Genomic DNA, 14537 nt, shown 5'->3' with positions numbered 1-14537 from the left:
TCTGTGTCAAACAAGTCACGAGCAGCAGTCTGTAATGACATGTTTGGTTTTCCTCTCATCTTGTTTTATTGATATACTGCGTTTCGCGACATTTTCTTACTTTTAACGGCAGGCACGAGCTGATCGGTTTGTTTATGTTAGCTCTTATCAGTGCGTGTCTTCCGTCCTTTTACCGGCTGTTGTGTTACGCGCTAATAGGAGACGGGCTCAGTGATGACGCCACCTGTCAATCAACGCACACCGCGGCGCATGAAAGTACCTCAAACTCCTCTGCTTTCATTTATGCGACTGTTTATGTTGGATTGTCGTGTCGTGCATTTATGTGTATTTATACATAGCGTTAATTTTGTGGTAAACCTTACTGTATAATACTTTTGCTTGCCTAATTTGGAGCATGGCTTTGGAGATTAGACGTTTTTAAAATTCAGTTTGAGGTATTGTCGTTTTGTTATTGTCGTGTTACAACGTCTCTTTATACATTTTACCGCAGTAAACGGGGCAGTAGTTCTTGACACAATAACTTGTGGTATCTTGGTATTAGCCTTCACTTTTATATCTGACCCTGGACCACAAAACCAGTCATTTGTTTCTGAATAAATACGCTTTCCATTGAAGTATAGTTTGTTAGAATAGGACAGGGTTTGGCTGAGATACAACTATTTGAAAATCTGATAGTGCAAAAAATCTAATTACTGAGAAAATAGCTTTTAAAGTTGTCCAAATTAAGGTCTTGGCAATGCATATTACTAATTAAAAATTAAGTTTTGATATATTTATGATAGGAAATTTACAAAATATCTTCATGGAACATGATCTTTATTTAATACCCTTAAACATTTTTGGCGTAAAAGAAAAATCTGTAATTTTGACCCATGTAGTGTATTTTTGGCTATTGCTACAAATTTACCTGTTCTACTTAGGATTGGTTTTGTGTCCAGAGTCACAGATTTCTTTTGTGTATGTAATAAAAAATATTTTAAAAGCTTCCTACATTAAAATTCTATATTCAGATTGGGTTTGTAGTAACAATAACAGTGCTATCTGTGGTCAATGCAGTCTAAATCTTTATACATTCTTTGTTTTGTTTCTTTCAGGTCTAGTAAGTTGAATACATTGGTGACTAAACTTCATGAGTTCTTGGGTCATTCTCCGGACGACGAAAGCATTGATTCTCAAGACATTTCCAATGGTGAGGATCCCAATTAGTCAGCCCAACAGACAAGCTTTTCAAAGTCTAAATATAATAAATACGGCTCGATAATAATTAGTGTAGTTTTTCTTAGTTGCATTTTTAATTTGCAATACAGCTGAAAGTGATGCATCCTATACGTTTGTATGCTTTTCTCATATTACAGGTAAAATGGCTTCCAGTGACTCAAACAACCCTGATGAGAAAATGAATGAGGTATGTCTACAGAGTCTTGTTTTTGCTTTTTATCTCTACAGTTTACTATAACACTGTGTGCTATCTGACAAGTTTACAGGTCATTTTTTTGTCTTCAGTGCATTTACATACTTTTCGAAGGTCAGTTCGAAAATAAAGCAATAGATAGTCTTTTTGAAATGGCATGTAAACTAAAATATCATGCGTCACCTGAAAGCTGAATAAATAAGCTTTCCATTGATGCATGGTTCATTAGGATAGGACTTTTTGATACAACTATTTGAAAATCCACAATCTGAGGGTGCAGAAACATCAAAATATTAATCAATTTGCCTTTAAAGATGTCCAAATGAAATGCATATTACTAATCAAAAATTAAGTTTTGATATATTTACAGTCGGATATTTGCAAAATATGAACATGGAACATGATCTTTAGGTAATATGCTAATGATTTTTGGCATAAAAGAAAAAAAGTTGGACTGGTGCTTCAAAAGCTCTGTCATCTCCAGGAAGTTTATAAAGGACAAGAACTGTACTACACACATGTGAACCTGGATCACAACACCAGTGTTAACTAGCCAAGGGTCAAATCATTAGGATATTAAGTAAAGATCATGTTCCATGAAGAGATTTTTTAAATTTCCAACCCTAAGTATATCAAAACTTATTTTTTGATTAGTATTATGCATGGCTAAGAACTTTATTTGGACAACTTTAAAAGTGATTTTTTTTTTTTCAATATTTTGATTTTTTTGCACCCTCAGATTCTATTTTTTAAATAGTTGTATCTCAGACAAATATCCTATCCTAACAAACCATACATCAATGGAAAGCTTATTTATTCAGCATTATTTTGTCAAAAATAATCTGTTTTTGAAAAAAAAAAAAAAAAAGACCCTTATGACTTGTTTTGTGGTCCAGGGCCACATGTATATTGTGTTTCATAAATCTTTAATCCATAATTGCCTAAAGCTTATCACAGAAATAATTGCAATTTCTGGTTTGGACCCTAGTATGCAACACTTATATACAGTATAAAGACTAATGTTGCATGAGTAATTGCTCAGTAGATGCAGTGTATTCAGATAAATCGTCTGTGATCAGCAAACCTATAAAAACAATTAGGCCAAAATAAAGACTTTAGAGGGATTTACTGTGCTTTACCAGCTGGTTGTCAAACTGTTTGCATTTTGAGCTGCTAACATATGCATTTATTATCACTTGAAATTAAATGAAATAAAAGTTTTTTTTTTTTTTTCTTCAGCCTGGTTGCTCCTCAGAAATGACCAAACCCTCATCTTCACGCTCAAAGAGGTGAGTTTGTCCAGTAAATTAGCTGGACTAAATGGATTACCTTGTATTTTGTTTTATGCTGCATTATAATCAAAGTCAGATGTGGGCTATTTATAGTTATGCATAAAATTGGTTTATGAATGTTTCATAATTAGGGTTGTTACACCCTTATCTTGCAGCTTTTTTTATTTGCACACAAGTGTGAAATTAGGTGTTGCACTTTTACACATAGGAAGTTGGAAATTCTGACTTCTTGAATTTGAAAGGAACACAGCAAGAGTCACAGACTTCACTGCACTGATCTCTGAACTTGGCGTAATGTGGACAGTTTTAACAAAAATCCAAATGGGGGTGTGTTGAGAATGTGTTGTTTAAACAGGAACAATCCGAAACTAGATAAAAAAAACTTGTCAAGACAAACTTCAGATTGGCTTGAAAAAGCCTAGCTTGAAAGTTTAAAGCAGCTGTAAAAGTTTAAAGTTTTGAACTTTATTATAGACTGATGAGACGATTAGCATGTTGCTAGCATTAGAATGTAGTTAGCATGATTCTAACATTTTTCTAGCATGTTTAGTAAGTTTCTAGCACGATTAGCAAGTCGTTATCATGTTTTAAGCATAATTAGCATGTCACTTGCATTATTAGCATGTCATTAGCAAGTTGCTAGCATGTTTATAGCATTAGCAAGTTGCTAGCAGGTTTCTAGCATTATTAGCAAGCGTTATTCTAACATGTTTCTTTCATGATTAGCAAGTTGCTAGCATATTTTTAGCATTATTAGCAAGCGTTATTCTAACATGTTTCTAGCATGTCATTAGGAAGTTTCTAGCATGGTTAGCAAGTTGCTAGCATCTTTCTAGCATTAGCAAGTTGCATGTTTCTAGCTTTATTAGCAAGCGTTATTCTAACATGTTTCTAGAATGATTAGCAAGTTGCTAGCATATTTTTAGCATTATTAGTAAACGTTATTCTAACATGTTTCTTTCATGATTAGCAAGTTGCTAGCATATTTTTAGCATTATTAGCAAGCGTTATTCTAACATGTTTCTAGAATGATTAGCAAGCTACTAGCATGTTGCTAACATGATTAACATGTTACTAGCACAATTAGCAAGTTGTTAATGTTTCTAGCACAATTAGCAAGTTGCTAGCATGTTTCTAGCATTAGCAAGTTGCTAGCATGTTTCTAGCATTATAAGCAAGCGTTATTCTAACATGTTTCTTTCATGATTAGCAAGTTGCTAGCATATTTTTAGCATTATTAGCAAGCGTTATTCTAACATGTTTCTAGAATGATTAGCAAGCTACTAGCATGTTGCTAACGTGATTAACATGTTACTAGCACAATTAGCAAGTTGTTAATGTTTCTAGCACAATTAGCAAGTTGCTAGCATGTTTCTAGCATTAGCAAGTTGCTAGCATGTTTCTAGCATTATTAGCAAGCGTTATTCTAACATGTTTCTTTCATGATTAGCAAGTTGCTAGCATATTTTTAGCATTATTAGCAAGCGTTATTCTAACATGTTTCTAGAATGATTAGCAAGCTACTAGCATGTTGCTAACGTGATTAACATGTTACTAGCACAATTAGCAAGTTGTTAATATGTTTCTAGCACAATTAGCAAGTTGCTAGCATGTTTTTAGCATGATTAGCAAGTTTCTAACATGTGCTGCGTCCCAATTCGCATACTTATACTATGCACTAAAAGTATGTACTCTTTTTGTGAAGAAAAGGTACATACTTTTGAGTATGTAGCAGAATGGCAGGCAGATTTTGGGACATACTGCTTTGTCTTTAACGGACGCTCTGTTGCTTAGTTCCCTGAATCCTGTTACTGTTTAAACTGCCCTGTCAGTTAACATCATCTACATTTCGTTTAATTTGATTTCCTACCGTATTAGAGAGAAATGAAGAGGCACTTTCTTTCACAAGTCTTTCATGCCGAGAACTCTGCTCATGTTTGCATAATGATGCATTTAAACGTTAAAGACCAAACCTATCAGTATAAAAGTTCATAATGTTGCTGCACATGAAATATAATGCGGATAACATTAAATAAATATTTTTATTAGGTTACACGTTGATTATCACTTAAACCCCGTTTTCTTCCTGTCTGTTGGTCGCGCATATCCTCCATGTTTGTAGTTTAACACTTTTTATTTGTGTTTGTAGTTCTAATCGAATCCTTGTTCACCGCGCAATGTGTTGTGGGCAATATTAGCCGTTAGAGTGTGCACTGATCTGTATTTCGAATTCCGAAGTTAAGTAGTAGACCATCCGGGAATCTTTGGAGTACTTTTTTAAACATACTACGATTTGGGACATACTAATTCTATTTTCGAATACTACTTAGGACGGATAGTATGCGAATTGGGACGCAGCAATGGTTCCAGCATGATTAGCAAGTTGTTAGCATGATTAGCAAGTTGCTAAAATGTTTTTAGCATGCCATTAGCATGACTGACAAGTTATTAACATGTTTCTAACATGACCAGCAAGCTAATAGCATGATTGTAGTTGCTAGGCTTGGCTGGATAGTTTAATAGATTAGAAATATTAGATAGAATGGATTAGAAATAGTTTTAGAATAGTCTCGAGGGATTCTGGGAGTTTAAATTTGAATTTTGACAGTTGGAGTTTGAATAGTGTTGGTTTTTATGATTTTTAATCTTCAATTTTGTGAAAACTAAGTGAGATCAGTCTGAAGAGCTGGGCTGAGTTTGGTGGTTCTAGCTTGAAAGCTCTAGGAGTAGCAGAAGTCTAATGGGGCGTTCACACCGGACGCGACTTGTGCCAATAAATCGCGCTATTCACGCGTAGTTGGACGCTTGAACATTTGGAGTTTACTCGCTTCATTCGCGTGTGAAATTTACTTCACAACAGATGGGAATTCGCGTCATGGGAGGGGCGTCTGCCACTCGTCAGCGGGAAAGTAGTTGTAAAATAGGTGAATGAGCTCAAATTGCCAGCTTTAGCTTGCTTGTAGTCTCAATATGTATGTATATGTAGGTCAAATTGAGTAAAGAGCGTTTTTTAAAACTTACCAGATTGTCCGACCTCTTCACTCATTTTCTTCAAAGCAAGATCCTTTTTATTCCTGTTTCTATAAAAGTACAAAGATGTATGGTACAGCTCCGAGTATCCATAGACGGCAACGGTGATTTTGTCCTCCATTGTTGTTTCGGATTTCTGCCTCCATCACTACTAGAGCAAGCTCCTGATTGGTTAACGCGGCGCGAATTTTCGCCAAAGTTCAGATTTTTGAACTCGCACGAATCACGCATTTCGCGCGTCAAACGGGCGAAACGCTCAATTCACGCCGCGTAATTCGCACGAATCGCGTCATTCGCGCCGCCTCATTCCCGCGAATAGCGCCTCAAGAAGGTCTATCGCGTCTTTGCATTGACTTAACATTAGGGCTGGGTGTTGTGACCAATTCGGCGATTCGATTTGATTCTTATTTTTATGGTTTCGATTCGATTTCGATTCGATATCGATTAGCTATCAATATTTCATTTAAAATGTTAGTTTTGTAGACATGGGATCCATATTTTGATATAAAAGCTGGTAACTGAAACTCTCCTACTTAAGTTCATTACTGAAATACACATCTACATTAATAATAGGGTGCACACAGTTGTTTATTTTAAACAACTTTTATTTTAAATGAACACTGTAACAAGAAGTCATAAATATGTGCATCCATTGTACACCATCTAAACAAACTGCAAAATGCACATTACTGTAAAATAAAATTAAAAGACTAAATGTGCAACAGTGAAATCTATTAAGAACTTCAAACATGTTTAAGAAATAAAACATTTTTCTAAATTCAAAACGTCCAAAACAGGCCCATCATAAAGCCCTTGTCTGCGGATACAAAACATTCTAACTGTCCATAAAACTAACAGTTCGTAACTACAGCCGAATCATTTTTGATCACCAGATTTTTCTGCAAAAAAAGCAGCTGATGGTGACACCTTCAGGACGAGAGGTGAATATTCATATCCTCTTACGTGAAGCTGAAGTACGCGCATTAAGAATCGTTTCGGGGATTTCCAGAATCGATATCGTTGCGTTAAATTGAAGATCGATTAAAATCGGAGAATCTATATTTTTACCCAGCCCTACTTAACATGTAAATCACTCGCGCTTAACGCGCCATTCGCGTCTGGTGTGAACGCTCCATGAGAAGTTCAATTTAGTCTAAGAAGAAAAATGAAAAGCTTTCTTTCTTTCTTTCTTTCTTTCTTTCTTTCTTTCTTTCTTTCTTTCTTTCCTACTTTTTCTTTCTTTTTGTTTCTTTCTTTCTTTCTTGCTTAACTTTCTTTCTCTTTCTTTCTTTTTCTTTTTTTCCTACTTTTTCTTTCTTTCTTTCTTTCTTTCTGAAGCCAACCTAACAAATTGTGTTGGTGTTGTCTTTCTCTCTGTATTTCTGTCTATCAGCTGCTGTGCTTGTAGTCTTGTATGCATTACTCTTCAAAAGCGTGGAGATATTTCAGTGATACTGTAGTTTTAGGCTGTGCTCTTTGGGTTGTAGGTTGTTGTGGGAGTTGTTCCAGTGGGAATGGAATGTTGGAATCCTGAGTTTGAAAGTGTTTTGGTGGGAAGAGGATGTATTTTGATACTGTTTATTGGAACAACCTGTTAACCCCTTTTCCCCTCTATTTTTTTTTTTGTACTGAAAGAAAACCTTCATTTGTGACCAAGCACACTGCTGTGGATGAACCTGAATGTGCAAATGAGAGCGGAGGTGAACCCGGCACAGAGGACACCACGCAGAGCAGTCTGGATATGAGCAAGCTACCACAAGGTGAGTCCACTGTTAAGATGTTTTCTGAAGCGTGTCGTTTTTAAGAGGCGTACTGAATCTCCAGGCCTCACGTTTCTCAGGCACAGTGGTGGTGAAGCCAGAGCCGGTTGCTAATGAAGCTAAAGACGAGTTCCGCGGCCCGGAGTTCCGCAGCAGAGGAAGTAAAGTGAAAGAGGACGGTAGTCGGAAACGTCCCGGTGAGTGGGTTTGTGCTGTAAATGATCCTGTGTCCCATTAAGGGGTATTAAATTATCTAAAATCGATTTATTTGTTACATAACTGCAGCACTGGTTCTATTTAAAGTATCTTTTAGTGGTCAAATATTTTCTTCCTAGAAGAAACACTTGTGCTGAGATTCCACTGAATCTTATGTTTTCTTTTTGTAATTTTAAAAGCTAATATAAGTGTGATGTTTAGTCTCAAAAATCACCATTAGGTCAAATACTCTGGTTCACAATCCACCAGCCTAATGCTAAATAAACATTTTATCAAAAAATATAGGTTCTTTTCTTTTAGAGAAGACAAACACATTTTGGAGGCACTCCTAATTTAAGAAAAGTAGCTAAATCCAAAAGTACTTGTAATTCAATTATATTAGAATTGAAAAGGATTGTAATCGGACTACAGTTACTTTTTAATTGATTACATGAATACTTATTCACATGATCTCATGTGTTTTTCTTTTTTATAAATTTACCAGGGATCCTACACAGTTTGGAAAAGTATGGAATTTGATTTAAGTAATTTCTAGAAAAGTATGGAAACAGGAGAGCAGAGTATGGAAAAATATTCAAATTTCCAGACTAAATAACAGGTTTTATAATACAAAATCAAGAATTTAATGAACACTGCAAAAAGGCTTATTTCTTTCTTGCATTTTTCAAATATCTAGAATTCTTAAATCAAGAAGAATTTTCTAGATGAGTAAAAATTATTCTTGTTTTCAGAAAAAAAAAACAAGTCAACATTAAGTGTGATTTTGCTTGAAACCAGCAAAATAATCTGCCATCTGTTTGAAATTAAGATATTTTTGCTTACCCCTCTGGCAGATTATTTTGCTTGTTCTAAGCAAAAACACTTTTTTTTTTTCTGAAGACAAGAAAATAATTTTTATTCGTCTAGAAAATCCTTCTTAATTTAGAAATTGAGATATTTTGGCTGGAAAAAAAGACAAAAAACCCTGAGTAATAAAAGCATTTTTTGCAGTGACCATGCACGCAGCCGTATTGTGCCGTCAGCCTATTTTGTTTCGTGATTTCTGATTTGTTAAATTGGACATTAAGCTTTGGTTTTAGAGGTGCTACCATAAGGAAAGCCACATTTTGAGCCAAAATCGATCTGTATTAATTCATGTGCATCCATACTCATGTTTTATTTATTGTAAAATGGCAGGGAGGCACAAAGGAAATATAATATAAAACTAGAAATTGTAAGCATGCAAAAAATTTCCATGTGCATGTAAATAGTTTCTCAAGGTTCTCAAAAGTCTGTATTTATTATTATTTTTATATATTTTACTTTAGGGGCTCTGTATGTTTTTACTTTGAGAAAATCAATGAAAAAAAGCCCTTTAACAATAACAATATTTACAGATGACTGTGACATTTACGAAATATAAAGCTGAAAATAATTCTGTGTGAACCATTCATGTTAAATATCGTCTGAAAATCTACTGAGAGGTTTGGAAATTTAAGTCTGGAAAAGTATGGAGTTTTGAAAAGACATTAGTTTTTTTTTTTTTGAGCTCTATTAATTCATGTGCATCCATGCTCATGTTTTATTCATAGTAAAATGGCAGTGATGCACAAAGGAAATATAATATAAAACTAGAAATTGCAATGTGTAAGCATGCAAAAAATGTCCATGTGCATGTAAATAGTTTCTCAAGGGCACAAAAAAGTTTCTTGTGTGCATTTAAAAGTCTGTATTTATTATTATTATTATTATTATTACACGGCAAACTTTTTTTTCTTACTTAGTTTTTCTTGTTTCCAGCCAAAATATCTAAAAATTCTTAAAATAAGTATTTTCTAGACAAGTAAAAATGGTCTTGTTTTCAGAAAAATAAAGGTTAAAATTAAGTGAGTTTTTGCTTGAAACAAGAAAAATAATCTGCCAATGGGGTAAGAAAAAAATCTTATTTCAAACTGAAAACAAGGTTATTTTTCTTACCCCATTGGCAGATTATTTTACTTGTTTTAAGCAAAAACTCACTTAATTTTGACTTGTTTTTTCTGAAATTCTACATGTCTAGAAAATCCTTCTTCATATAAGAATTTTTGAATATTTTGGCTGAAAACAAGACAAAAAAAATCGGAGAAAGAAAACCATTTTTGCTGTGTATATTTTAGTGGCTCTGTATGTTACGTAGATAAAAAAATCAATGGGAAAAAAAGTGCTCATGACCTAAACCGGGTGTTTCGAGTGTTGAGGCTGCTCCCAGAGCACGATTGCGAGGAACTGCTCAAATATTAAAGAGTCTTAGCGCTGCAGTATGATTGTTTTATTATCTTCATTTATTTTTTAATCTCTCTTGCAGATGAGCAGCTCAAGGAGATTTTTAATTGCACAGCATGTGGACAGCAAGTCAACCACTTTCAAAGAGATTCTGTCTTTCAGCATCCCGCACTACATGTTCTTATCTGCAAGGTAGAAACCAGATTAACTTCTTACAGCCAATTATGTGCTTGTATCTCTGTCATTAACATGCATGCCTTTTTCTTACAGTCATGTTTCAAGTATTATATGAGTGACGATATTAGCAAGGATGAAGATGGAATGGATGAGCAGTGCAGGTTGGTGCAGAACATTTGTTTTTATTTATTCATAACAGTCTAGCTGTGATGATACCAACATATTGTAGGGTTCGTACAAGGTGCTTGATATACTTGAATTTGACTTTTTGAAATTCAAGGCCTGGAAAAACCTTTAAAATAGCAGTATTCCTGAAGAGATTTGCAATAAGCCAAGTTCCGATCTAAGTCAAATGATTTGCAATCCGTGTTCCGAGTCCTGATCTGAAATGATGGTTCACAAATCAGTAGAACTATTGCGTTGCAAAATTATTCACTGTTTTGAATTGCTCCAATTGGATTGCGTATCGGAAATAATTTGTAAATAAATCACATAACGCAAATCATTTGATTTAGATCAGGACTTTCGTAGTGGTGTGCATATCATTTGACTTGAATCGGGACTTAAAATCGGGTATCGCGAATCATCTAATTTAGATCAGAACTTTGCGTATCATGAATCATTTGATTCAGTTTGGGTATTTGGAGCACATATTGCAAATCTTTTTTTTTTTTTTTTTTTAGATTGGAACAGATTCATGAATCATTTCACAAATTGAATGATTCAAATCAAAGATTCGTGATAGGCAATGTTCTGATGTTCTGTTCAGTCAAATAATTAGCTTGATTTAATGAGTCCTGGTCTGAAATAATGGTTCGCAAATCATGATTCAGATCGGGACTTCGGTGTAGGATCATTTATCATTTGATTCAGATCGGGACTTCGGTGCGGGTTCGTGAATCTTTTGATTCAGATCGGGACTTCGGTGTGGGTTCGTGAATCATTTGATTCAGATCGGGACTTAGGTGCGGGTTCGGGAATCATTTGATTCAGATCGGGACTTGGGTGCGGGTTCGGGAATCATTTGATTCAGATCGGGACTTGGGTGCGGGTTCGGGAATCATTTGATTCCGATCGGGACTTCGGTGCTTGTTCGGGAATCATTTGATTCAGATCGGGACTTCGGTGCTTGTTCGTGAATCATTTGATTCAGATCGGGACTTAGGTGCGGGTTCGGGAATCATTTGATTCAGATCGGGACTTGGGTGCGGGTTCGGGAATCATTTGATTCCGATCGGGACTTCGGTGCTTGTTCGGGAATCATTTGATTCAGATCGGGACTTCGGTGCTTGTTCGTGAATCATTTGATTCAGATCGGGACTTAGGTGCGGGTTCGGGAATCATTTGATTCAGATCGAGACTTGGGTGCGGGTTCGGGAATCATTTGATTCAGATCGGGACTTTGTTGCGGGTGCTTGTTCGTGAACCATTTGATTCAGATCGGGACTTCGGTGCGGGTTCTTGAATCATTTGATTCAGATCTGGACTTAGGTGCGGGTTCGGGAATCATTTGATTCAGATCGGGACTTAGGTGCGGGTTCGGGAATCATTTGATTCAGATCGGGACTTCGGTCCAGTTCGGGAATCATTTGATTCAGATCGGGACTTCGGTCCAGTTCAGGAATCATTTGATTCAGATCGGGACTTAGGTGCGGGTTCTTGAATCATTTGATTCAGATTGGGACTTAGGTGCGGGTTCGTGAATCATTTGATTCAGATCGGGACTTCGGTGCGGGTTTGTGAATCATTTGATTCAGATCGGGACTTAGGTGCGGGTTCAGGAACCATTTGATTCAGATCTGGACTTAGGTGCGGGTTCGTGAATATTTTGATTCAGATCGGGACTTCGGTGCGGGGTCGTGAACCATTTTGATTCAGATTGGGACTTCGGTGTGGGTTCGTGAATCATTTGATTCAGATCGGGACTTAGGTGCGGGTTCGGGAATCATTTGATTCAGATCGGGACTTCGGTGCGGGTTCGGGAATCATTTGATTCAGATCGGGACTTCGGTGCGGGTTCGTGAATCATTTGATTCAGATCGGGACTTCGGTGCGGGTTCGGGAATCATTTGATTCAGATCGGGACTTCGGTGCGGGTTCTTGAATCATTTGATTCAGATCGGGACTTTGTTGCGGGTGCTTGTTCGTGAACCATTTGATTCAGATCGGGACTTAGGTGCGGGGTCGTGAACCATTTGATTCAGATCGGGACTTAGGTGCGGGTTCTTGAATCATTTGATTCAGATCGGGACTTAGGTGCGGGTTCGGGAATCATTTGATTCAGATCGGGACTTCGGTCCGGGTTCAGGAATCATTTGATTCAGATCGGGACTTAGGTGCGGGTTCTTGAATCATTTGATTCAGATCGGGACTTAGGTGCGGGTTCGGGAATCATTTGATTCAGATCGGGACTTCGGTCCGGGTTCAGGAATCATTTGATTCAGATCGGGACTTAGGTGCGGGTTCTTAAATCATTTGATTCAGATTGGGACTTCGGTGCGGGTTCTTGAATCATTTGATTCAGATTGGGACTTCAGTGCGGGTTTGTGAATCATTTGATTCAGATCGGGACTTAGGTGCGGGTTCAGGAACCATTTGATTCAGATCTGGACTTAGGTGCGGGTTCGTGAACCATTTGATTCAGATCGGGACTTTGGAGTGTGTATGGAGAATCATTTGATTCAGATCTGGACTTCGGTGCGGGTTCGTGAATCATTTGATTCAGGTCTGGACTTCGGTGCGGGTTCGTGAATCATTTGATTCAGATCGGGACTTCGGTGCGGGTGCTTGTTCGTGAACCATTTGATTCAGATCGGGACTTAGGTGCGGGTTCGGGAATCATTTGATTCAGATCGGGACTTAGGTGCGGGTTCGGGAATCATTTGATTCAGATCGGGACTTCGGTCCAGTTCGGGAATCATTTGATTCAGATCGGGACTTCGGTCCAGTTCAGGAATCATTTGATTCAGATCGGGACTTAGGTGCGGGTTCTTGAATCATTTGATTCAGATTGGGACTTCGGTGCGGGTTCTTGAATCATTTGATTCAGATCGGGACTTAGGTGCGGGTTCTTGAATCATTTGATTCAGATTGGGACTTCGGTGCGGGTTCTTGAATCATTTGATTCAGATCGGGACTTAGGTGCGGGTTCTTGAATCATTTGATTCAGATTGGGACTTCGGTGCGGGTTCTTGAATCATTTGATTCAGATCGGGACTTCGGTGCGGGTGCTTGTTCGTGAATCATTTGATTCAGATCGGGACTTCGGTGTGGGGTCGTGAACCATTTGATTCAGATCGGGACTTAGGTGCGGGTTCTTGAATCATTTGATTCAGATCGGGACTTAGGTGCGGGTTCGGGAATCATTTGATTCAGATCGGGACTTCGGTGCTTGTTCGTGAACCATTTGATTCAGATCGGGACTTCGGTGCTTGTTCGTGAACCATTTGATTCAGATCGGGACTTTGGAGTGTGTATGGAGAATCATTTGATTCAGATCTGGACTTCGGTGCGGGTTCGTGAATCATTTGATTCAGATCGGGACTTCGGTGCGGGTGCTTGTTCGTGAACCATTTGATTCAGATCGGGACTTAGGTGCGGGTTCGTGAATCATTTGATTCAGATCGGGACTTCGGTGCGGGTTCTTGAATCATTTGATTCAGATCGGGACTTCGGTGCGGGTGCTTGTTCGTGAATCATTTGATTCAGATCGGGACTTCGGTGTGGGGTCGTGAACCATTTGATTCAGATCGGGACTTAGGTGCGGGTTCTTGAATCATTTGATTCAGATCGGGACTTAGGTGCGGGTTCGGGAATCATTTGATTCAGATCGGGACTTCGGTGCTTGTTCGTGAACCATTTAATTCAGATCGGGACTTCGGTGCTTGTTCGTGAACCATTTGATTCAGATCGGGACTTTGGAGTGTGTATGGAGAATCATTTGATTCAGATCTGGACTTCGGTGCGGGTTCGTGAATCATTTGATTCAGATCGGGACTTCGGTGCGGGTGCTTGTTCGTGAACCATTTGATTCAGATCGGGACTTAGGTGCGGGTTCGTGAATCATTTGATTCAGATCGGGACTTAGGTGCGGGTTCGGGAATCATTTGATTCAGATCGGGACTTCGGTCCAGTTCAGCAATCATTTGATTCAGATCGGGACTTAGGTGCGGGTTCTTGAATCATTTGATTCAGATTGGGACTTCGGTGCGGGTTCTTGAATCATTTGATTCAGATTGGGACTTCGGTGCGGGTTTGTGAATCATTTGATTCAGATCGGGACTTCGGTGCGGGTTCAGGAACCATTTGATTCAGATCTGGACTTAGGTGCGGGTTCGTGAATATTTTGATTCAGATCGGGACTTCGGTGCGGGGTCGTGAACCATTTGATTCAGATTGGGACTTCGGTGC

The 14537-nt window shown here is 37.8% G+C and overlaps 1 protein-coding gene across 2 annotated transcripts in view; it reads left to right on the top strand.

Moving 5' to 3' along the window:
• Window positions 1-14537, top strand: part of atrx (ATRX chromatin remodeler) — an 84188-nt gene that overhangs the window by 1187 nt on the left and 68464 nt on the right. For both annotated transcript variants that reach the window (XM_073819995.1, XM_073819996.1), the window contains exons 2-8: window positions 1095-1189; window positions 1356-1405; window positions 2651-2700; window positions 7369-7493; window positions 7574-7690; window positions 10033-10142; window positions 10221-10288. In XM_073819995.1, the coding sequence (XP_073676096.1) occupies window positions 1095-1189; window positions 1356-1405; window positions 2651-2700; window positions 7369-7493; window positions 7574-7690; window positions 10033-10142; window positions 10221-10288 (615 nt within the window). The remainder of the gene's footprint in view (window positions 1-1094; window positions 1190-1355; window positions 1406-2650; window positions 2701-7368; window positions 7494-7573; window positions 7691-10032; window positions 10143-10220; window positions 10289-14537) is intronic.

This window comes from Garra rufa, chromosome 16 (genome assembly GCF_049309525.1).
Source record: "Garra rufa chromosome 16, GarRuf1.0, whole genome shotgun sequence".
Lineage (NCBI taxonomy): Eukaryota > Metazoa > Chordata > Actinopteri > Cypriniformes > Cyprinidae > Garra > Garra rufa.
Note: the sequence above shows the minus strand (reverse complement) of the source record. Positions and strands in the feature narration are given on the sequence as shown.